General features: G+C 44.0%; 1 protein-coding gene across 3 annotated transcripts in view; it reads right to left on the reverse strand.

Annotated features, from left to right (window-relative positions):
* Window positions 1-11,279: 11,279 nt before the first annotated feature.
* Window positions 11,280-26,111, reverse strand: part of LANCL2 (LanC like glutathione S-transferase 2) — a 541,821-nt gene continuing 526,989 nt past the window's right edge. For all 3 annotated transcript variants that reach the window (XM_069648293.1, XM_069648295.1, XM_069648292.1), the window contains exon 9: window positions 11,280-12,123. In XM_069648293.1, the coding sequence (XP_069504394.1) occupies window positions 12,047-12,123 (77 nt within the window). In that variant the 3' untranslated portion in view covers window positions 11,280-12,046. The remainder of the gene's footprint in view (window positions 12,124-26,111) is intronic.

The raw sequence follows: 26,111 nt of genomic DNA on the forward strand, positions 1-26,111 counted from the left end.
TCACCTTAGAAACCCCCAGCAACTTTGCTGGATTTTGAGCACTTGATTTTATTTTACATGGAGAGAGTGTGAGCATTTTTTCCCACTCTCTCATGTATTTTGATGTGTGTTTTACTGTTGTGTTCTTTGATTATGGAGTTTTAGACCACTCCATAAGCATCATCTTTTCATATGTGTTACACAGCACCCTCAGTGCAGTAACACAGGGAAGCCTTTCTAGGTTATCCCAAGGTTTAAATACCTTCTCTGGAATAAACTACTGTTTCCCAGAGAATGTAAAGTTAAATTGACTTTACTAGTCTTTTTAAATTCCTAGACCCAGCACACACTATCTTACAATAGAGTGCCGGAGGGTTACCGAGTATCCCCTGCGTCTACAAACTCATGTAGCAGTCAAATGCTACCCTTTTCTATCGAAATAACTGGTGGCAGTGGTTTTACAATGAACTACCATGATTTTTCCCAACCGCGAACACCGGTAGCGTTAAATCACGGGAGCCATGTTTTACAAGAGGGTATCTGAGCATCCTTTGTTTAAACGGGTCCTGGTCTTCTTTTTTCGCCATTTCTTTTTGGAAAGGTCCTTCTAGAGTGTCTCTGCATGCCAAACTCGGTTTGGTCCCTTTGTTTACATGCCTTTGGCGGGCTTCAGGTATGAAGACCGCCTCTGGCGCCTGAGTGTCGGGGTGGGCAGGACGTTAGGAAGGTGCCCGAAACTCCCTGTGCTTAGTCTCCTAGGAGACCCAAATGCACTCTGGCGCGATTGGCTGGCTGACTGTCCGGCAAGGACAGCCACCCTCCTGGGTGAGTGGCAGCTAGGCTGGAATGAATGGGAGAAAACTGTTTAAAAGGCAAGTCTCTTGGCTTGGAAGGCAGAGTCGACCACTGGAACGAAAGAACCAAAGACGAGCTGCAAGAGGACGGCTGCTGCAACTACTGGACGGTTGGTTTGCCCGGTGGAGCCCTGCTGCAGGCCCGAATTGTCACATTCATCTTGACAGAGAAGCCCTTCAAGCACAACTTCTTCCTTTGATTCGGTAGGACCAATCAACTCGTCAGCCACCTGGATACCATTCTCGGAGCTCGTTAGGATTAACCAGGGGGAAGGACACCAGCTTGTGTGCTTGAAGAACAGCAACCAGAATTGAAGATTTTCCAATTTGCCAGCTTTGTGACCCGTCCCCGTGCAGTGAAGGTGTCCCCCGACATCCTCCCTCTAGTCCACACAACTGAGGCTCAGGAACAGGCGTGATCTGCAGGAACTGCCAGGAACAGAAGTCTTCAGCTGCATCTTTTTCTTCAATATAAGGTACTGTGAAAACCTGACCGAGAAAACTTACCTCTCACTGTGAAAGTTTGTGGAACTTTGGCAACTTGCAGGCCTAGTCAGCTTGTGACCCGACATATGAACCTTTCTTTCGTGAACTACTTCTAAGAACCGTGGCAAAGACTTTTCCGTTTAAATACCAAAACTGTTTTTACTTATACATGACATTTGCCCATTAACTTTGGCCTACCTATTGCATTGAATCAACTCCTCTGGTGAACTCAAACTATTTGCAATGTTTTAGAATATTTGTAATATTCGTTTTATTAACTTATGCCTCTTTGCTCCTATTTCAATGCTATTTTGCTCTGACTTCAAGGGAGCTCATTTGCTTAGTAATCAGTATTATAATATAATTTTTGTGTGATATTGGTTGCCTCGTTAAGTGAATGATTTATAAATGATTGTGTAATAAATTAATACGTGTTTTTACCAAGAAACCTTGAGTATAAGTGTCTATCTGAATACTTGTCATTGTACCCTTATAAGCTCACATTCCCACTTGAGATAAGCCTGGCTGCTCAGCTCGCTACCAAAAACTGTGTGGTACAGATTTATACCGAAGGTTGGTTTTGCTTACACTGTAGTCCTAGTTGTGTGTAGTGGTCCCAAAGGGTACTGCCTAAAAACTTTACCTAACAGTGAGAAGAAAGGAGGTGGTAAAGGAACACTTTAGTAGAGGGAAAGAGCAGGAAGGAGCAAGACGAGGGAAATTATGGTGTTATTACGGTGTTGGAGGGAAATAAAAAGAGGGCAGAGAAGGTAGGAAGTAGCCGTGAAAGACATGTATTAGAGGAAGGAAAGATCACGAGAGAGAAGGAAGGAGAGGTAGGCCTTAGAGGAGGGACAGAAGAGTGCAGAGAGGTGGGTGAAGGAAAACAAGCGGAGGAAGGAGAATGTTATCACTGACAGAAGAGGTTAGAAGAGAAGGGAAGGCTGTGGCAGTGGGCAGCAAGGTCCACACTGAAAAACTAGCTATGAACAAACCAACAGGGTCAGCTACTCCAAGAGGGTACTGAAAGGCAGAAGGCGAGAGTAGTGGGCCCAGGGCTGTAGTGCAACCATGGTACCAGTGCTAGTGAAGCTGAAACAATGTTCTACCTGGGCCAAGATACTTATAGGGAAAAAGCATGATGACTCAAAGAAAGCAGTGATATAGGTCAAAGCAAAGAGATCAACCTAGCAGGGGGCCTTAGCCCTGACTCTTGTTTACCCAGTGGCGACTAGTCACAGCCCCACCACTGTGCACCAGTCATCATGTATTCGGTCATGCACAAATGCACATCACTATTTCGAGAGGGCTCTGTATGACAGAATGATTGCTTGTTAGGTGCAGACACAGAGTCATTGTAGACCCTCATTTTGGGTTTCTGTTCCAAGTTGTGGCCTGCCAGTTGATGGCAGAATGGAGGCACAGCCCACAGGAAGCATCTAATTGAATGTATCTCTCCTGTCTTCTTAGGGGCCATACTGAAGATGGGATACAGGGAAGGAAGCGCAAATAAACTTCCCTTCCCATTTCACAGTGCTGGGAGAAAAGGTACAGGGCGATCTTCAAGATCAGGTCTGTTTTAAAAAAAGAATCTGTGTTCATGCATGTGTTGGAGTGGTGTATTAATGTTAGAATGTGTGTGTGTGTATATGTGAGCATCTGTGCGTATGTGAATGCGATGTGAGACTGAGCTGATGCAGGGATGGGTAGGGTTTGTGATTCACCTGTGATACAATCAAAGGGGTCGGTGTGGGGATAGTGGGAAGTGCTACACACCAGCATGGGCATGTTTTCTCACAGTTGAATGCTGTTATTACTGGCATTCTGGGCATAGCCATTGTGAGTATTCTTCTGTTGGGGGACCATCCTATATTGGCGGTGTGAGCATGAACATGTTTTCTTGCAGTTGCAGGGCATTATTACTGGCTTTACGGGAAAAGCCAGTGAGAGTGCTTTTATGTTGGTGTACTGGCGTATACTGGCACAAGCAGCATGGAGATATTTTCTTACATTGCCTGGTGTTGTTAAAGGCAATATGGGCCAAGCCAATGTGAGTGTTCCTATATTGGGATACCTGCATGGCCATCATGGACCTGATGTCTTGCAGTAGTTGAGCTTCATTACTGGCATCATGGTCAAAGCCATTGTGATGGTACTTACGCAAAGATAATCTCCTTTTCTGACACAGCCAGCAGTGAAATGTTTTCTTGCAGTGGCAAGGCGTTTTTACTGGCATTATGGGCAAAACCATTGTTAGTGTTCTTATATGATGATACTGGGCCACATTGGCACAGCCAGCGTGGACAGGCTTTTTACAGCGGCATGGCATTATTGCTGGCACTATGCACAAAGTCTACGCACTTATTTTCACATAGGTATACTGATACATATTCGTACAGTTAACATGGACATGCTTTCTTGCAGTTAAATTATTACTATTATGGAGAAAAAAAAACATGAGTGCTCTAACATGGGAGTATTACTACATATTTGCCCAGGCAGCATAACCATGCCTTGTAACTGTAAATACTGGCATTATTGGGCACACACAGCATGAAAATATTTTGCTACACTGGCAGAATGCTTTCCTATATTGATTGCAAGGGCATCATAAAAATGTGTTGAAAAATGCTCTTTTCTGCTGTTGGTGACCGGACATCTATTAGATTGCTTGCATGTGTGAATTCTACAAAAACAGATTGGAAATTGAATTTTTTATTTATTTTATTGTTTAAAGCGCGGACCTTGAACGAAAGCAGTAGGGCGCTGTACAGAGTGTGGCTAGCCAGCATTTGGGCCGGCATCTTAACAGTAGCACAGTACTGTGAGGTTGGTGCGTCGGTATGTGAGTCCATTGGAATTAGTTCTTGGTTGTGTGTTGTTGAAAGAGCCATGTTTCGAGAGATTTGCGAAATCAGAGAATTGTGGGGGCATTCCGAGCCGACACCGGGATCAAGTTCCAGGGGGTAGGTGCATGAGAAGAGAAGGATTGTTTGCGGGTCCTCTATTTGTGGACGAGTTGTGATTCAAGCCGATTGGTTGATTTGCTGCACGAGGAGCGTGTGCAACAATATATGTGGAGCTAAGCCACCAGGTATGCTGTTATGCTACTCGTGACTGCTTTGTAGATGTTACATGCAGTCTTGAACAATATCCTGGCTTGGAGTGGAACCCATTCTAGTTCTCGTAGGATGGGGTAATTTGGTCAAATTTCTGTGTTCCATAATAAGACGTCCTACAGCACAGCGTGGTGGACTGCTTTTAGGGGAGCCAAGTAAGCAGCTGGTTACCCTGTCAGGAAAGCATTTCTCCCATTGGCCTGCAGTACAGTCCGGAAATCCTGCAGCAGGAGGAAGGGTTTGATTTTTCGGAGGAAAGAGATTCTGAGCAAGGCTCTTCAGGCCTTCTTGGCTGTGTGTTTCTGGAAGGACAGATTGCTGTCAATGGTGAAGCCTAAGGATTTTGCTGAGTATGAGAGTTGTGGACCAAATCCTTCTTGGTGCATATCATTGAGCCATTGTTGGGCAAGTTGTTTTTCTGATCCGAATGGTTGCAAACCAACGAACAAAAGGACTTGGTAATCTTTAAGCAAGTAAGAATACTTGTTACGCAATGGCCGTCTGCAGATGAAAGCATGTGTTTGAAGGTCTCCAAGTGCTGAGCATATTTAAAGGCAAACTACAAAGGCAAATTAAAAAAGTGAATTGATAATAACAGAGTGGCTTATATGAAAACCTTTGAACATTATTGAATTCCAAACCGAAAACAAAGCTTGACAAATACATATTAATTCATTCTGAATACTGCACTGAGAGAAGATTGTTACTTATGAAGAATCTAAAGAAATGAAGCTTTACCATTTAAATAAATGCAACGTATGCAAAGTCTAAAAGTGAATGGAACTTAAATTGCAAGCAACGTTCATATACATTGATCTACAAATCTATTAAATGTTCAACCAAGGAAAGCAATGTATATTGAACTCTAAGGTGAACAGAACTTTAACTGCAAACCCAATGTGTATTGTAATCCAAAGTGAATGGAACTTTGGAGATGAACTTCAAAAAGGGGATTAAAATTAACTAATATTTTCAACGACTTTTTTTGTACATAGACTAGCCATATGAAGAGGTTGCAAGTGTGGTGCAGAACATTAAGAAAATTGGGAAACCTCATCATATTGCTACATCATTGAAAGTATATCTTGGGGAAGGGAACCCTGATGTTTAAACTACTTATTGACAGAGCCTCAGGATATTTTGTGTTTTGCACTGTGTTTTGGAACTTGGGGCAGGGAACCCCGAGTACTAATCTTGTATTTCTTTGGAACTTAAGGCAATCCTGAAACTTTTGTTAGAACTGCTTTTTACTTGGGGAAGGAAGCTGAAAGAAAGCTACGAGCTGGACAAAGCTCTGAACATTATGCTGTACACTATTTCATTGGTCGCTGGCATCCCTACACATTGTATAACATTAGTTGTGAGGGCAAGTGTAGGCTTTGGACACAGACAGATTCCTAAATTGAACTTTTGGACTTTGAATTTCCTTAGTTTTGGTTTGGTAGGGATGTCCCACCATAGCATAGGGAAAGATAGGCGTTTTTCCATCCTGATATTTAAATTGATAAAAGTGTTTACTTTGAACTTTGAATCTATTGCCTGTGTCTTACCCCAATATGCCCTCACAGTAACTGGCTCAGGTTATCAAAAATAAATGGCAGTTCAAACCGTGGGTCGAGGCCTGCTTGGCCTTCCGCGTTAAAGTCACTTATTACAGCTTTTCAAAGATTCCTTCACAGTATAACAAAAGGTCACGTTAAGGCATCAATAGTTCACGTAGGTCTCCCTCAGCCAGGCTCCGACCTCGCAATCACAGCACTTGCACAAGCTTTATTCACATTTGTTAGGTGTTCCCTTCCCCTAACTTATTTCATATTCCAGGTCTCCCTCTGTCGGGCTCGTACTTTTCACTGACGCTGAAGACTTTCGAATGTGCAAAGCTTTTACTATAGACCTCCACAGGACTACATCAACTTTTACTTCAGCTCTCCCTTTATGTTATTTGCCCTAGTGTCTCTTGGTCTTGGAATTTCCATACCACAAGTACAAAAGTTCAAAGAAATCTTTCTCTTAAAGCATTCACCTTTTCGCTTCCCTTTCACCAGGCCTAACCTTGACCATTGCGCATTTCAGAGTTCATTCACTTTGCCGCTTTAAAACAAGACATCAAACATTTTGCGGAGACTTTCCAGTGGGCTACTTCCTTTCACCAGACCACTCCGCTAATCTGTATCACTGGCTTCACAGTTATCAGCAACTTCAAAGTTCATCACTGGTTAGCTTTCCTTTGTGTCTCATCAGCATGAGCGCAACTTTCAATTGTGAGATACACTGTTGTGGCTTCAATCTTTCCTTGATACAAAACCGGCCTTCCATGTCTTTCACTAACTCGCTGGTTGTGCCCGCTCCTTTCTTGTCTCTGAGGCTTTGATTCAAAAGTCAAGGGTAATACCACAGGCTTGGCCTCCCTTCCCCAACTCTGTCGTTCACCTGGGCGTGTTGCTGGCGTCCTTGAAACACAAGGATTATTCTTGTCTGCAATTTGGCTTTCTCCACGTCTCCTTCATGGCTTCCCGGAGACAACGACCTCCTGCAGGGAAATTCAGGGTTTCTCTACCCTTTGCTCTAGTTTCTCGATCAGTCGTCCTGCTCCAGTGAGTTTGAGTTTGCCTTTGCCCTGGAAACATCTGCTCCTTCTCGTTTCAACCTTGCTCAGAATGTGTCTCTATGTTCCACCTTTAATCCGTGTGTGGAGAGTGAATGGGTATCAAATGTATGTGATTAAAGTCAAGTGTCTGACCTGATTAGCGGGACATGTCCAATGAGATATGCAAGCGTTAGCATTTCTACCCTCAGTCGCCCTCCTCCTCGGCCCAGTGTTTGTGTAGAAGGGGGGGGTGTTGGGAGGTTGGAGAATCCTATAAAATACGATGGGATATGGATACGGGAAATGGGGGAATACTGCGTCTCACCATTGGTTGACTCACCCCCACTCCCTGAAAAAACCCACCAAGGTGATCCTCCTGCACTGGTCCACCCCCAGGGTCTGGATCCAAAGGTGATGGCCATTGCCGGGCCACCTGAGAGAGAGATTCCCGTGGACTAGAAAGTGAGACTCCCTTTGGTTTCTCACAGCTGGTTTAACCTTAAGAAGGCTCTGTCTACTTCTGTAATTTCAACAACTTCTGCAATTATTAAAAAGTTTGTTCTGGTTGTTATAAGATTCAGGCTTCCCTTCAAAAGCAGATTTAGGAATACGCAATCTTTTAATGAAGAACTTAAACATACAAACTTGTGCTCTCTTTTGATTTAAACAGCATTCTGCCTTAACAGGTACCAGGAAACAAAATATCTGAAATGCAACATCTCTTTGATGAAATGTCCTTGTAACACTTGGGAAAAGTCGACTACGGCTTCTCAAACCGTTACCAAAAACATTCTCCAACTTAATAATAGACACAAGACCTCTCTGGTAATGAATATTGTATAATAATGGGAAAAGGGAAGATTTCTTAACACTGAACAAGCACGTGCTACAATTCATTTTGTCAATCAGGACTCCCCCACAACTGCGAACGATTCCACTCGCTTTCACTTCTACGCAAGTATAAACTATGCTGGTTACAGTTATGGGCAAGGTATTGTAAAGTGATTCGGAGTACGGAGCTTCACTCACTTACTCCGAAATCACAATGGTTGTGGGCTGCTTCCACCTCCTGACTTTCAGACCTCTGCTACTGCTGCCACAGGCTCACTTGGGAACCACACTCCTCCACGGTATGGGTGTCTCTGATCTGGCCTTGATATGGAAGAGTTTCCTTCTCTCCAAATTCCCTCGTCTTTCCTCTTCACACGGGCCCTGGGTAAACTCATGGCTTCACCTCTGTATACACAGCAATTAGGCACACCTGGAAAGACTGCTAATTGCTTCCAGTCTCTTCCAATGCAGCCACAGCCAAACAGGGTTAGTGAGCACAGGACCAACTCAGAGCCTGAAGGTGAAATCTACTCTTCCTTTACTCCGGCGTCCCTTCTGTGGTCACAGTTCCTTGTGAACTGCGAGCCTCGTGCTCAGGTTCTTCTGCTACTGCTGCCGACCTTCCAGCTCCTGCTGCAGCTTCTCTTTGATGCTCCCTCCTACAGCAGTCTTTAAGGCACATCAGGTGGGTTAGTTGGCTTCAGGTGCAGGCCCGTCAGCTTAATTGCCTGACACTACCAAAGGCTGTTAGGCTTGTTTGCCTGTCCTTTATATCTACAGGCCTCTTCAGCCCTCTTCTTTGTCACAGTCCCAGAGTGATTCTGGGACATGTGGTCCTTTTTAGGGAAATTCGGTTTTCTTATTCCCTTACTACTTTCTTTTTATAGTAGTTTCACTTTCCCTAATATTGGTGGAAGAGGGATTGTAGGTTTTAATCTTTTTAGAGACAGATGGAACACGAAGGGTTACATTTCTGTTATCCTTTTTGGTGTACCTTTGGCATTGGGGAGGATACATTGTTTTAGAAAGACAAAAGACTTGTTCTGAGGATGTGGCAGATTTAAACCATTTAATTTTAGGTTTAGGTTTAGGTTTAACCATATGCAGAAATTCCTCTGAACTGCAGCAGGCTATAACTTCTCTCGGAAAGAGTCTTAAAAGTCTCAGATGAAAAATACCATGCCTCACCCTGTGAAATATCCCCACTATCCTGGGCCTTGTCTCCACCCAGGTGATCCTCCTGCAGTACCCCACCCCCAGGATTGGGATCTGGAAGCTGTCCTCTCCTGGCTACCTGGGCAGGGCTTTGGTGGGGGATCCACAGGATTCTGCACACCAGTCTTGAGGGTATCTAGAAATGATCCTAAGAAGTAGCTTTGAGGGAGGCAATCATTTTTAGGAGATCTGGGGAAAGAGAGGAGATAATTTGGTCCAGAGGGGCAGTGTGAGTGCCGGGGTGCAGAGATGCTAATGCTGTGACAGGTTGATTCGATAGTCTCTCAGACTTCGTCTATTTTTTCAATAAATAATGTGTTGATTCTGTCGCATTCTTCCTGAGTTGCTGGTACCTTGGGGTCGGGTGAGGATTTGGTCAAATGCTTTACTACTTCAAAGAGGGCTTTGCTCCTGTTTGTGGCTGCTGCATTGGTGGTGGAGTAGTAAGCAGCTTTGGCCTCGGTAATGAGAATCCTACAGTTTGTGTGCAGATTTGAGGTTCGTGAGGTCTCCCGAATTATGTTTTTTTACACCACCATTTTTCAAGGGCTTTGATTGAGCATTTGTTGGAGGCTAGCTCAGGGTGTACCAGGGGCAGAAGGTATGGTCTAAGGCCAGCTGGATTCTAGGGGGGCATGAGTGGCCACCAGTTTCATATCAGAGTTGCTGAATCATTTCAGGATGCCCGAAGCATTCTCTGTGGTGTGGTCGTCTGCAAGGTTTGCTTCTAGCTCATTGACCGGGAAGGTTTTTAATGAGCGGCTTTGAGAGAGGGGGCGTTTAGCCTGACCTTTGTGAGCCGTATTCGAGTGGGTGACTGATAGTGGGATGGAGGCATGGTCAGACCAGTCAAGTAGGATAGGGTCTGCACAGGTGATGCGGGGGGATGATGTGAAGATTAAGTATAGGGTGTTGCTTCCACTGTGGTTGTCAGCCTGTGAGTAGGGAATGTTAAAATAACTGAGAAAGACATTATTTGAATGTGCTAATTTGACAGAGAAGAGTAAGTTGGAGATGTCTGCAATGAAAGAGTCACTCCTGTGATGTGGTTTGTAGATGAGATGAGATTCCTTGTGCAATAGAGGGAACCGGGAGGCAAGTGATTCAAATGAGCTTGTTCTAGGTGAGGGGATGATGGAGGATGGCCAATCACTCCTGTGGACGACTGGCACTCTGCCTCCTGCCCTTCCTGGCTGGTTGTCATGTTGGATGCAGTAGCCTTGGGGTAGTAGGACGTTGAAAACATGTAGGGAGGATGGGGTAAACCATGTTTCAGTGATGAAAAGGATATCAAGGTTGTTTTACGAGATGAGGTCAGCGATCTCTGCAGCATGGGCGACGACTGAGCAAGCATTGATCAACATGAGGGGGCATGTGCATCTGGTCCGTGGGTGTTGGATGGGGCAAGGGCAATATTGATGAGGTTCGCTAGGGTAGTTTGCAGGGGATGCCCAGGGCCTTTTGGTCATTCAAACCTAATGATTTGTTACCCATTTTCATTTATAAAACGTGCTATAAAATGTGACATTTCAACATACGAATTTACAGAAATTCTCACGGGAAGAACCCTGTGAAGACTCCTTAGCTGGTTGTAGCTCCCTCAATACGATTTGTTGCTCAAACATGGAAAATACTTGCACCACTCCAACTAAAAACTGCACCAGCTGCCACTGGGTGTGACTAGAAAGGCCACCAAGGAAACTTAAGCCTGACAATCAACCAATGACTGACGAGGAAGAACTCAACTGTCGTCTGAAAGCCAAGCGACAAAAGCACAAGGAGTGACTTTATACATCTGGTCAGGGAAATTCAAGCCTGACCATGTATGATTGTAAAGTGAACATATGAAATCAAGGCCTTGATTATTAACGTTCTGCTTGCTTTTATTTCCATTGGACCACCTGCACTGTTGTTGGAGATCCGACACTTGTGTTCTTAGGCTTTACCTGCCAACAGGTGTTGTGTACAATAAGCAACCATTATACCTTACTCAACCGTGTGCGAGTCCTTTGTTGATTACTCAGTCTGTGGTAACAGGCTGTGTCTGAGCAGCAGTTTTTGAATTGACCACCAACCATCAAGCAAATTGGAACATACAGGGAGAACATCACTGCAAATAAAGGGTTTCATGATTTTTTTCACTTGTACCAAACTATTTGCCAATGTCAAACGATTGTGACGCATATAACAAAAAAGTAAAACACTAAACACAAACAGAAATGTGTTTATTTTTAGTATGAATGAGGAGCACAAATTTAACATGTAGCCACCACTATGGAAAAGTAATTTTCAAAGTGTTTCAATGTATACATTCTGACAAGACAGCTGCTTACAATTCAGGCGTTCATTTAAATGAAACACATTTAAGGAAGCATATATTAACTGCGCACCATTTATCGAAGACATTTTGTATATTTCTGTTTTCTAATTACCACTACAATGCATTGGGTGACTTCCAAATTCAATTTCTTTACTTCAATAAACGAGAGCGCACTTGATAAAAGTTTTCAAAACACTAGTACAGCACCATATTGTACGGCAAAGCTGCTTCATCAGAACTTCGTGTGTTACATAAAATGGAAGTCTTTCATCATCAAAAATATTATCTATGGTGTTGCTTCACGTACAGAATAGTGACAGAAATTAGACCAACTTGCAGATAACAACATTCATTTGGTAAAATAATAATAGCAATCTGATGAAAAGAAATCTTAGTAGGAAAACATGCACCCAACCATCTACAACTTTAATTAAAAATTATAACATCTCTTAAGTGTCTTGCTGGACCTTAGTTAGGTGACAATGCTGCTTATTTCATTCATGCTCCAATAACAACATCTCGTTTAGGAAGCCATTTTTATTGTTTTAAAAGATGGTAGTTAGCGAGTAAGTCTCATAGAGTTTGTCAAATGGGCAGATTTGCTTTCCTTTTCAGCGAATGGCATTTTCCTTTTCCAGTTCCATTTCATATGTAATCAAAGTTCAAATGCTGGAAACCGGGACGTCTCAGGTGCCAACATGTCGGACAGGAAATGAATTGTTCCAGCCATACCTACAAAACAACATTTAAACAATGAAGTATTGAAAGACTACTGTTTTCAATTCTATCTGTATAAGTTGTCATGCATTAACAACAGTCATACATGATAGTTGTATTTTTGTTCAACTTAGATAAGTTGTGTTAGTCTGTACCATTTCAATATTTTACATCATCTTCATTCATGGTATGTGTGCAAACAGATCAATGAACACACAGCTCAATTAAAGGTATCTCTTATCAGACCACTTTTATTGATTAGACCAACAACACATTTATGCAAAATGTCATGAATAGGGATGGGTGAAAATTAATCAGACATTTATCCAAACACCATGTGTAGGGCTTTTTTGTAAATCGGAAAGTTCAAATGATATTACACGTCTCGGGCAGCTGGCAATTAATCTACCCCTCCCTGCACCCAATTATGTAACATATATATCAAGTGAATATTATTAAGTGTATTGCATTGTGGTGTGCACTCATTGTCTTTAATTACCCATGTAGAGAGGTCTGCGACCAGTACTGACGATCCAACAAAATTTGTATCACAAATTGAACAGTTGATGAGGAGGGAAATATCACAAAAATTACATGCCTCTAGATTAGCACAATATTTTAAGTCACAAAGAATCCCAAGGGTTCTAAGAATGTATCTACACCCTAATTTATAATGATTACGTTTTGTTCAGTGGTGGCAACAGATTCTGAACACATTCTCATTATAATGAATTCTTTTGATGACTGAGGAGCTCTCAAAATCACTCTCTTCAATTAGTACTGAAATGATTGACCTTAAACCACAACTGGTCTTGTTACTATCAGAGTCAGAGGTCAATCAAATTTAAGAAGATACTAACAGAAAACTTGATGCTTATAAACGAGATACTGATCAACGCAAATTTAGATGCAACACTCTCGACTACCTACATGATATAGTTTACAACTGGCAGGAGTATTATCAGTCCAGGAACTCTAATCAAAGGACAGATCAACTCAATAGAAATAAAGACAACACCGATCAAAGTAGTAATAGTAGATAGAGCAATGGTGACAGGCCAGTGATTACTACCACTGGTAGTGGCGGTGAATCTAGGTTTCTAGAAACAGAGGGGATTGACACACAAGCCGGTAGACCAGTACCCCACTCGATAACTCCCATAGTCCCCTCTAGCTCATCCTCTTCCGGCTACTCTTTTTTAGACCAAGGAGGAAAACCTGAAGAGGTCAAGCTAAATCTCAGACCCAAGACAAAACATTAGACAACATTGTTGTCAACATCTCTACCAAGTCTCTTAAAGCTGAACAACTGAATCTTTTCGATAGAGGTCTTTTGTTCCGACAACTAACACTGATTTCTTTTCTGAGCATGTTTGTCTGTTTAAACTGCTATGGAAAATGTGACTTAAGATCTTTTTTTAGACGATTCCCCCTATGGAAGATTCATCGTCTCTGTTTGATCTTCTTGAAATGAAGATCCTCTCATGAATAACACTGCATTCAGTATGTTTGAATGTAATGTTTCGAAGCATTTGAAACATACCAATTATAAACCACTTTTGATGTTGGATAGTTATTTAGAGACCTGGAATTGAACATTAAACCTGCATACAAAGGTGGCGTGATAGTGGTTATGGACTCTTCATTCTGTAGGGAGAGTTTCCTCAAACTTCTGAATGACCACTTTATGTATATGAAGCTTGACCAAGATCCTACCAGGTCATCATTGATAAGTCACTTGATGTGGCATTCAATAATGATTGGATCTCTGCTAAAACTAAAGAATTTTTGAAACACAAATTTCCATGTACACCAATATTTTACATGCTCTCAAAAATACAACATGCTACTCATCCACCATTTCGACTGATAGTCACAGGGACGGAGAGTATCCATTGGCCAAATATGTGGATCGTCTATTGCAGCCTATTGTGCAGAAGGCAGACACATACTTGAGAGACACTACCCATGTTCTAAATTGCTTAGAACAGATTGGAGTTATTTTCCAAAGGTTATATACATCAATCTCTCATGAGGAGGGCTTGCAAGCAATTCAGTGTGTATCATTGCAAGACGTTTACTTCAATTTGTCCTGAAACTCTTGAATATTATTCTGTAAAATAATTGTTTTAGATTTGAATCAACATTCTATCTTCAAGCCGCTGGGACCTCCATGGGTTCGGGGATGGTGGCATCATATGCATTTTTACGTTAAGAGAATTCACATACTGGATTATCCCATGTGTAGTGACAAGATGGTATGCTGGAAACTTTATATAGATGACGTGTTTGGAATCTGTAAAGTTGTGACCCCTGAAAATGTCGACTTTCTTTTATTTTGACCCCCTTTTCACCCAATATATATGTGGGTGTATGGGTACAGTACATAATGGATGAAGCGGAGGCTGTGGGGGGTCTCCCTTCACATATATATGGGGTGTAAAGGGGGTCCAAACTAAAAAGGTCGACATTTTCGGGGGTTGCAGTAAATGTAGCGCAGTAATCACATAGATCCGAATGATCAGACCCCTTCCAGTTACCGACATACCTCTTCTGGTTCAACCACCTCTTGTGAGTACCTACCCCTCCACACAACTCACAACCATATACACCCCACTCAGCTCCTGCAACCTTTGACATGCTCTCCACCCTACCTTGCACTTTCACAAGGAACTTCATTTATGACTCAGAAATGGCAAAATGTCAATTCCTTATGAAGGATTTACAAAGCTAGCAGCCTCATAACATGTGCCCCCTGTCCTTCAACAATGCCATCATGAGGCAGAAAGAACAAGTAACTCACTGTAGTGACTTTGTAGAGGAGGTCCCAGACATGGCTTGCACCCCTTCCCCTCATTTCGAGGTATCAGGAGCGTACTCGCCAAGGTATGAGACGTATGAAGAGCAAATGAACCTACAAAGAGCTGCACTGGGACTCTGCCCAGTATACATCAGAAGATCCCTACATGTTGAAGCGCCCATAACCAGACAACCCTGGGCAGCTCGGTACCCTATCAGACAGCCGTACCAGCCGCTGATACGAAATGAGGAGTACCTACATACGGTCCACGAAGAGACACCAAAAAGCCTTAATGGAAGGCCAGTGGAAATGACACAGACTCGTGAATGAACAAAAGCAGCTATCAAAGATAACATGCCAGTGCGAGTAACTACGAAAATAAATGTAATGGACACAGAGAAGAGACAATGTTAAAACGTAAGGAAACGGTGCTATGAGACAAGATGGAAGTAACGGACCTGTTAAACGTGTGTAAATAGGCTTGAAACGCAAGATGCTAAGAAATCGATACTGCTTGCAATGCTTAGTAGAAGATAGAGCGGCAAGCGCCAACCATATATCTACCTCAATAAGGCACATTATACAAGTGCAAATCCATTTTGTAAAAGCAGAAATGTGCCCAGGCTGCCAGAGGCCTGACAGGCCAAGTTTCGTAACCAAACCAAAGGCAAGGGAAGGAGCGGAATCGAAACTCAACAAAGAGCAGTTCATGCCTAGAAAATCGAGGTCAACCAGAGAAAGGGAGGAAAGCGTCAGCTAACAAGACTCAAACTTCAGAGCATACCAACCTGCCTCATGAAGTTCAAGATAAGGGGGGCCCATGCAGGTGGCGAGGCTGAAACAGAATTAAATGCACTAAAAGCTGGAAACTGAAGCAGATTCATGGTGAACTAACACGTGACCAGCCATGCGCAAAGAAGTACCACTGCCTGATGTCATCCAGGACCCGAGGATGCCTTAACTTTTCCCGATATGAGACTACAGTTTCACGGCCATCCTTAGCCAACTAATTGACACATCTCCCTAAAACACTGATTGATGGAAGGGAGGCAGGGTGAAACTTGGGACACCAGGCACATGGGTGTCCATTCTGCATGCTGCTAATTAAAACGGGGATTAATGTCTAGGGGTGTATCCTGCCCAATCACAATGGACCAAGTTATCTGGAGTCCTATAGATACTGTAACCAATAAGACGTTGTAGTTGTAGTGACATCCATCACGCATGATGTAGAGGGATGGGCGTAGACGTCCACCCGATAAGAGTTATCCAATCCGCATGCCCTGTTATCATATACAGATATAACACCTATACTTAAGTTACCTTTCCTAACCAATTATATTGCATGATGATTTTTTATAGAATTAGACATCAGTGATGACGAGTTTTGCCTATAACAATTACTGTTCAACTGAAGTTCGAGGAAGTCGGAACGAGACAGGTGATCACAATGCTGCTGATTTCCATTTGTTTCTCTGTTTGATGTACTTGTCATTAAACAGACTTCCCTTTGCCAATTTACTGAGTACTCATTATTGATTCGTGTTGGAGTAAGTGAATCCTGCACCCCCTGTCCTCACATGGTGCAGCTATCTTGTCTTACAAGTTCTAGAGGGTGAGCACTGACCTATGGGCCCGTCAGTGAATTCCTCTCTTCCAGAACAACTTCTGTACCCTTAGTCATTAGTTCCCTTTCCTCCAAATTTATGGTTGTCCGTCCTATAGGGACGGGACCAGACACTTTTGGCACACCAATAATAATTTCCCCTTTAAATTTATCATGTTGCTTGGAAGGCTCGGGTTGCGTAGGCGTGGCCAGCTCTGCGGACTCCGCCTACCGGCAACACCCATCAGTCCATGGCTCTGTGAAATGGGAAACCTGACTAATAATTATTGGGATACAGTGGGGGTGGCTTATGGAGGAAAGGGAACTAAGAGTACAGAAGTCACAACAGAGAGTAACTTGCTGTTACTCTTACGTCCCGCCCCCTTTCTTCCATACTTATGGGAGAGTACAAAGCATTCATCTGCCTGGGTGGTAGGAAACCCATTCTTAGGCAAAAAGTTTCTGCAGAACAGCCTGCCCAAATTTACTATCAGATTTGGCTGCAGTATCCATGCAGTAGTGTTAGAGGGGGAACACTAGGTTGCTGCTTTTCTAATGCTTTTCTCTGGTATGCTACCGCTGTTGCTTTGGCCCAAAATGCATAAGCATACAGGCCTTTAGGAAATGGCTTACTCTGGAGCTAGTATGAATCCACAATACAAGAGATGAACCACCTGGTAATGGTGGCTTTTGAAGCCTGAGAGCCACCTTCATGACCCCAGAAGGAAACAAATAAACTATCTGCTGTTCTGAATTCCTTGGTTCAATCTAAATAGAATTTCAGAGCACGTTTGACATCCAGCAAATGAAGGACTCTCTCCTCATCTGATTGCAGCAGGTTGGAGGACATAATTTAGGAAGAGCCATCCCCTAGTTCAAGTGAAAAGTGGACCCAACTTTGGTCCAAAACTTAATATGTGTCTTAAGAACCATTTTGTCTTTTTGAAAGACAGTGCATGGTCCGATGAAGAAAGAGCCTGGATCGCCTCGATCCTCCAACCAGAAGTTACTGCTACCAGAACGGCAGTCTTGAAATATACCAGTTTAATGTCTGCTGTGGAAATGGGCTGAAACTGTCTATGGGATATGGCTGACAACATGTTTAGGTCTCAGACCGGGTGTGGTTAGACTAGAGCTTTAGTAATCCAGCAAAATGTCTCCTAATCACTGGGTTAGCTATGGAAACCATCAGGTTCGGAGAGCTATTATAAGCTGCGATAGCAGAGAGTTATGTATGACAAGATTGGATGTTGACTCCTGTGGACGCTAAGTAAGACACAAAGGAGAGCATGTTGTCTAAGGAGGACTGCAATGGATCAAGTGACTGTTCAAGCATCCAGAGACACAAGCTCGTCCACTCGCTTTTTTACTGGTACTAGCAGATTGAATAATAGCGAAATTGTCCTCTGAAAGACTCATGGCCGCAAAAATTAGTTGATCAGGTAACAAGCTGCTAAGCTGAGAGATATCGGGAAGGGATGGAGCACCCCTTCTCCTGCTGCTGAGAAAGCGAATCCTGAGTCACCGGTAAGAGACATGGCCTGTGAGTACCGAGCAGTATTAGATCTGAGTACAAGATGCTTGTACGACAGTTTGGCACTATCAATATTACATAGCAATGTTTGGAATTGCGTAACTTTGCACTCTTGGAATCAGGGGAGTCAGTGGAAATGCATAGCATGCTTTGCTGTCACAAGGAATTTGAAGAGCATCCTCTAGAGAGTGAGGACTCTGTCCTTGAAGTGCTGCAAACCATTGGCACTTGCGGTTCAGAAAGGTCGCCAACAGATCCAACTGAGGGTGACCCCATTCCTCAAAGTTCTGATCTAGCACTGAGTTCTTTAGCTCCTACTCGTGGTTGCCGTGTGATAGATGACAATGCGTTGGCTGTTGTGTTGAGTTCCCCACTAGATGAACAGCATGGAAATGCATTCCGTGATGTGTGGCCCATTCCCAGATTTGACTTGCCAACTGGCACAAAGGGAGAGATCTGGTTCCTCCCTAATTGTTCACATAACACATAGCTGTGATGCTGTCTATTCGTATGACGAATGAGTTTTGAATTAAGGGAAGAAATGACTGTAGGGCCTTGAAAATTGTCAACAGCTCCAGAATGCTTATGTGTAAACAGGATTCCTCCTGAGACCACAGCACATGAGTTTGAAACTGATGCAGTGTGTCCCCCCCAACCCTGCCCTCTCAGAGAAAAGTCTGACGTTATGGTGTGAAGATGAGGAGGTTCTTGGAAAGGGACTCTCACTCAGAGATTCTGTTGACCTCCCCCTCCCCACTACAGGAGATCCGACCTCAAGCTGAGGTGAATCAGAAACATTTTTGACTGAGGTTCGCACTTCTGGATCCAACAGTCCACGAAATGAAGCTGAAGGTGTTTCATCTTGTGGCATTCAAGAGGTAAGGGTAGAATAGAAGCCGACATCAGGACTAAAATATGTTGAAACCACCACACTGAGGTACTCTTTCAGCCCAGGAAGTGGGAGACAGCTTGTTGAATTTCCTGTATTCTCTGTTCCGTGAAGAACACTCTGCCCGCTGCTGCAGCTCATCAGAACCCTATAAAGGTGAGCTTCTGCGTCAGGGTTAAGCAAGACTTTCTGACATTGATTGAATGGGCCTAGACTGAAAAGAATGTCCAGTAACTTTTGGGGAGAGGCTGTAGCCCCTGCACGTGTTTCTGATCTGACAAGCCAATCAACCATGTACGGGTAAATGTGAATACAGTGGAGCCATAGATGAGCTGCTTTAGGAACCATCAATTTGGCAAATACCTTGGGAACGGCATTGAGTCCGAACAGGAGAACCCGATATTGAAAGTGCCGCTGACCCCGTGAAAATCTGAGGAATGTTTTGTGTACTTTGTATATTGGAACATGACGATATGCGTCCTTTAAATCAACTGTGCACAACCAGTCTCCCTAGTTGAGGGCATTCCGAAAATTAGCTGGCGTGATCATCTTGTACTTCTCTAGGGGAAGGAATAGATTTAAATAGGAAAGATCCAATAGTATCTGCAGGCCCGCCTGGATCTTCTTGGGACAGTAAAAATGCAGGAGTAAAAGCACCGCCCCTGCTCTTGGGGGGAGAGGGACGGAGTTCCTCGATCATCCTTGATTTCTAAAAGATTGGTATTCTCCTGGAGGAGAGTTGCCGAATCTACTTGAATCAGCGGGGAAGGAGGAGGGAGGGTAGGAATGGATAGTCTGTAGCCTCCTCTAACCACCAGCAAAGTTCAGAAATCCCCTGAAATGACCTTACAAGTTGTGTTGGAACACTGAAATCCTGCCCCCAACTGGACAGGAGTGGATCTGGACAATCGGATCATTTTTTCTTGGATTGCACAACCGATGTTGCGGGTTGTGGAGTGGAACCCTCTATTGGAAGTCTTCTGTTTCTTCCTTGTTGGAAAGCTGGGTGCTATGACAGGATACCAGCTTCTTCTTTCCTCATAGCCACAAATGCCACTGTAGGATTTATTTTTGAAATCGGTACATGGCTACCTGGAGCCCTGAAAGGATTTCTGGGAACCTTTCGTGAGAGCTGTAAGGGACTTGGCGGTAACTGTGGAAGTCTCATTTTTATTCTGTTCCTTGTAAGTAGAGGAGCGAAATAAATAGTTACCTTCAAAGGGCAAATCAAGGATTTTGTCTTGCACATCCTTAGTGAAATGGGTTGCTCTAGCCCAAGCAGATCATCTAAGATCAACCCCTATCACTAGAGACCTAGCAGCGGTATCAACATGGTGAGCTGCTGACTCACTCATGTCCTGTGCGATGAACTTTACCTCAAAGAGGCCCGATTTGAAAGCAGCCACTATCAGCAGGAAGGTACTGCTGAAAATCTCTGATCTCAATGCCATAACTTGCGAGTGGCCATGGACAACAAAGCATCCGAGTTGGCTTATCTCAGGTGCAACGGTGCATTGGCATATATTTTCTTTCCATAAAAGTCTGGGAGCTTGTCATCCTTAGACAGAGGGCCAGAGGTTTGCAGTGCGAAACAAGATGACTTTGAAAACATAGTCGCTGAGGCAACCAATCACTGAGGCTGAGAATTTGTGGACAAATAGGGGGTATCCGAAAAAAGCTCACGGCAATGGAAATCGCTATTTTTACTTATAGCAGCTGCTTTATGTGGATTCTTCCAAACGGCCTTTGCTTCAGCTAATAAATCCTTTTGAAAAGGAATTCCGATATGTCCTCCATGTTTATTGACAGAATGCCTGCCAGCACTCCAGGATTCGTTTCTGAGTATTCTGCTGCAGGAAAACCTAAATAAAATCTTGCACTCACACCATCGAGTTGTGGAACGCTCACACCGATAACAAAGCCTCCTACTCATCTCCTGTACCTATATCTGTTTGAGGCAACAGGTCTACAATAGTGTCATGTGCAACTGGCACAGAAGACCGATTTGGTTTTGAGGTATCTGTCGGAAGTGTTGCAGCAATATGGCATGACAGACACCAGCGCTCCACAGGGTACTTGAAATGGAACTGGAACCAATGGCACTTGAGGAAGAGGAGCACATTGTGGCATCACCTCCTTAGATTCTTAAAATACCCTTTCACAGGGTTAGAATGAATTATTCTTTGAAATCTTCCAAAGAATCTACCTGCTGATGTGGGCGTATAGGAGGAGGAGGAGGAGGAGGTGGTAAAAGGCGAAAAAGGCTGAGGAGGTCTTCGGCACCAAGATGGTTGCCTGACACGAGGAGGGGCCCCAAACCTAATTGACGTGGACGATATTGGGTAGGAAGTGGACCATGTGGTCATAGGGGCCCATTACACCTTCACAAAATCCTCTTTGTAGACGGTAGGAGTGTCAGAGCTAGCTTCAGACTCTGATAACCTCAGTTGTACATACCAACCGGGGTTTCCTTTCACAGGGTGGCTCCCCCCCCAGAGCACAGCCTGCAGAGATGTAAAAGCAACCTGACAAGCTAGGAGCTCAGGTGATAAGGCAGGAGCAACCAGAACAGCTAGAGAGAGGGAAAAAGAACAGATGCACCAGTCCTCTAATAAACAATAAACAATAGATAATAGGTCATAAACAATACCCTTCAACAGTACCCAGACCCTACCTGATGTTGCAATAATGAAGGGGAAGAACATGCTTGAAAACCTCCTGCCGGGAAGTCCGAAACGTCAGGTGTTCCAAAATATGATGTCAGGGAGAGCTCGATGAAATATACTCCAAAAGAAAGGGCACCTAACCCGTATGGCACAAGGGCACAATCTAGGGAGAGCAGTAGCAGGCAAAAGTACTGTTCACTATTTGGTGGAAGGGAGTCCTTGTTTCTTGAGGTAAAAATCTGTAGAAGTTATGCAGCACTGAAAGGCTTGTTTAATCTGCTTAAGTACAGATGCTGATGCGATATGACACAGTTCCAGGTCGCATCGGCAGACACACACACATGACCAACCACGTGCGCAACATCCCGGGCTGTCTGGGTGTTGAAGTCTGCAACGCCCGCTGCAGTGCTTTCTGCCCCAGCCGCCACGGCAGGCACCACTGCTGGTGTCGGTGAGAATGTAGAACTAGGGGTATGGAAGGCAGGCAGACCGTGACAAGAAGGCAATTGGATCTGCGCCTGCCCAGCAGTAGCGGAAGGCCCCGAATCTGGAGAGGAAACTTCTGAAATGTCCTCTGCCAAGAGGGAAACCATGACAGATAGCTCTGTCTGCTTGGTACAGACTGTGGCGGCCATCTTAGGCGCAGGAGGGCACTGATCCTGAAACGGTGGAGCCTCTAGGAGAGGAAGTGCCATTTTTTGACAGGTTTTGGAAGGTTTAGAACTTGCACTTGAGGCTGGTAAGGCGACACAAGGAGTAGCACTCAATGTGGGGCTCTGCTTCAGATTAGATCTTACAGAATCCTCAGGGCGCTACCCGGTGGTAATTTTATAAAGAAAACCCTCAGATTGTGGTCCGGTAGGCCGCTGGCCCTTGGGCTTCTGCCCGGTAGAATTTTAATTCTCAGGCATCACCTCAGGTACAACCGACCCGGCTTAGACCTCGAGAGACCATCTGGACTTTGATCGTTATGACCCTGAAGTGCCTCTGAGGGCGTTCTGGTAACAGCTCTCGATGGAGCCATGGTGCTCACCGTGCCGGTATGAGCCAAAATGGCCCCAGAGCTGACTCTGGTATTGAGGTGGCTAGCTGCTAAAGGACTGTCGTCCCTCCTGGGGGTGCCTTACTTACGTGATGTGAAGATTACTAAGAAATGAACTCCTTTAGCTCACACAGAGCAGATGTGTTGAATATATCCCTGCGCTTCGAGAGTATTCGAAGAGTGCTCGGAGAAAGCGCATGGCAGGAGGTACAGGCCACCCACCTACGACGAGGGCCTAAAGAATCAAGACACTGCACGTGTGTTCTGCCACCACAAAAACTGCATACCAAGTAAGTGCATTTGAATCCAATGCGCGAGCATTCCAGAAATATAGTTTAACGCCTGCATCTAAGTACTAATTCGAGTTTCTTTATATTGAAAGGACTCGTGACTTGAATCAGACGAAATGATTGCCACCATTACCGTATAGAATCGGCAGTATATTCCATAAGCGCTCATCAGAGGTAACTGCTCATGGGTACATTTAAAATTTAAAGAAGAGAGAATAGAAGTGAACAGGGAACAACCTAAAATTGTGACACGCACATGTCTGTCAACCAAACTGATATAATGGTTCACTCAAACAAAATAAGCTCAGTGGAACTACAGCATATGTGTGTAAGAAACGTTTGAGCTACAGGCATGCCGACTTTTGCTTTGAAGGCTTAACAAACAGCCAAATGTGTCTAATGGAAAATTAAAGATATAATTGGCAGCACAGCGCACAACAAGTTGACAGGTATGTTTTGCTTGATGATATTAAAATAAAATATGTTTAATTTTAAAAAGTGACATGTTATGTAATTGTATTCCATGAAGAAAGGGGTGATGCCATTTCTGTTAATGTTTTTTTAGAGCCCGCCCTGAGGAAGGACGACAAGTCCAAAATGCATCGGCGTGGGCCTATGCTTATTAATTTTTGAATAAAGACAAATTGTATACAAGACTGAAACTGGAATCTAAAAAGAGTGAATTATTTAGTCAGTCCATTGAGATTGACTGCAAAAGAAGAATCATAATTTTGCATTTTGATAAAGACGAATCTATGAGTAGTATTTACTACAGAACAGGCGTCGCACACTCTTCTTGCCTGCCACCACAAAATGCCTGCCGCGGGACGCACACAGGCTGAAAACCCTTCGCCACCCGTCATAAGAGAGTGACGGGTCCTGTCGGAGTGCGAAGCGGAATAAAATAAAGCCAAAAAAACGCCTATGGGATATGTGATGCACCAGACAATTGTGTACGCTATGTGAAACGTCCAGTCCCGCTGACGCGGAAAAAAGGACAGATGGGTGTTGGCAGTAGGCCAAGTCAGCGGGGCTAGCCACACCCACGCATCCATGCATTCCAGCCAACACGAAACATTGAAAGGGGAAATTCTTTTTGCTGTGCCAAATGAGTCTGGTCCGTCCCCAAATGTGTCTTGCGCTAGCAATGCTGGCATACTCTATTGAGGGGGGCCTCATGATTTTCTTTGGGCACATCCAGCATGAAAATGTGTTGCGAAATGCTCCTGTTTACTGTTTGTAACCTGGCATCTATTACAGTATTTCATGTCTTACCCGACGGAACTAATAATATATTCTATGGCTTTAAAAACAGGTTTTCAGAAATGTGTGCTGTGAAATGTAGTATGTCGGCCAATCACTTGAAACATTTTCTTGGGATAGAATCCGCGAACGCCCACTGGTTAGTTAAGGCTTGCTTGCTTGGGCCAATTCGGGGAAAACATTTACGCCACAACACTTTTAAAAATTCACCAGCAACTACCGCTGCAGCGAAAGGAAATCGGGGCACACACAAAACGTGGATGCCTGGCTGGCAACCAGGAGAAGCTCAGCTACCTGCCGCAAGTGGACATATATCACATTGATTGAACAAGAAAAGCCAAAAGATGTCTCACAATAACCCAAACCTCGACTACTTGCTCAGAGAAAAACTCATGAAACCTATAGATCATTGATCAGTTAGTGTACAGTTATAGTAAGGTTCATTTATGTAGAAGAGCAGAGGGCACGCACCTGAGCATACATGCATCAGCAGGCAAGGCCGTTCTGCTGCACGGAACGCTGAACAAATTAACATCATACTTCCATCACCCCCTGCGGAGCACATTCAATATTCCTCCCAACAAAGCCAATAGATCTGATAGTTAAATGAAGGGATTTTAGTTTCTGCGATATGAAAACAAAATACATAATTATTCCTGGTTTTGCAACTGTCTCTAGTTAAATACTCCGAAATGTAGGTATATGGGTCTAAATGCAACGAAGAATACAAAGAAGTTGTTCAGTTAATCCGTGAGGAACTGATGAAGATAACTAGATGAAAGTTAAGGGGATGGTCAATCTTAAAACGCAATCTACTTGGTAGGATATAATTAGAAAAAATTGCGGTCTCGCTTAAGTTTCTATGTTTGTTTCAAACATGTTCAATTATATTCTGTGACTACGTCACTTTTAAATTGACAAGTGAGGGCGACTGGAAACCCTGGGGGACGGGTGAAGCCATCATCCATGACATGCAACCCGTGGAGATCATGTGTGGGGAATGCACCAGAGCTCCTCCAGTCTACACTCAGACACCTCAGCACCTGTGCACATGAAGAAGCCCAATGCGCTCCATAGCGAGAGGGAAAGTGTTTCATGTTACCATTACATGAGGGGAAACAGCTCGAGGGGAGAAAGCCCTGAGAAAATAATCCCCAAAGAACGTGTCCATGATTGAGTCAAATGGCAGGCAAAGTCAGGTCCTGACCGTCGTCCACTGTCGATATACGACCAAGGAAATGTACCTCATGAGTACTACTTTGCCTCCCACACCCCAATGTGTATAATACAGTTGCAATGAACGAATCACTGCATTAGACAACTCGAATCAAACACAATATCATTCAATGAATGTAATGACACTATGTAGGCACAAAAGGAACGCATGTTATTGCATTCAAAGTATTTCAATTATAGCATTATATACAATATTTAAAAACAATTTAATCACACCTCTGTCGAAGCAGGTCCTCGTAGACCTGGCAAGGATCCAGGAGCAAGGCACCATGGAATTCACATGGCAACAGAGGAAACCAACTAGAATGAAAACACTCTCAGTGCCCTGTTCACGAGTCAACACACCTAGCCACACCATTTCCAGCACAAAAGCTCAAGCACTCGACGCCATGGCACTGCTGTCCGATCCTAATATGGTGGACAAACCAGCACAACACGTTATTAGATGGGGAGCAGGTGCTAGTGGTTCTAAGTCACCTGGCCTAAGCCCCGCCCACTTGGTGCCTTCCAGGTTGCCTCTCTTGTTCCCCACTTAGCAAGTCCCGCCTACCTGGTGCCTTCCTGGTTGCCGCTTTTTCCCTACTTAAGGAGCCCTCCAGCCTCTTTTCCTTTGCAGATGGGGAGCAGGTGCAAGTGGATCTAGGTCACCTTGCCTAAACCCCACCCACCTGGCGCCT

The sequence above is a fragment of the Ambystoma mexicanum genome, chromosome 2q, assembly GCF_040938575.1.
Source record: "Ambystoma mexicanum isolate Mex_15411 chromosome 2q, UKY_AmexF1_1, whole genome shotgun sequence".
Taxonomy (NCBI): domain Eukaryota; kingdom Metazoa; phylum Chordata; class Amphibia; order Caudata; family Ambystomatidae; genus Ambystoma; species Ambystoma mexicanum.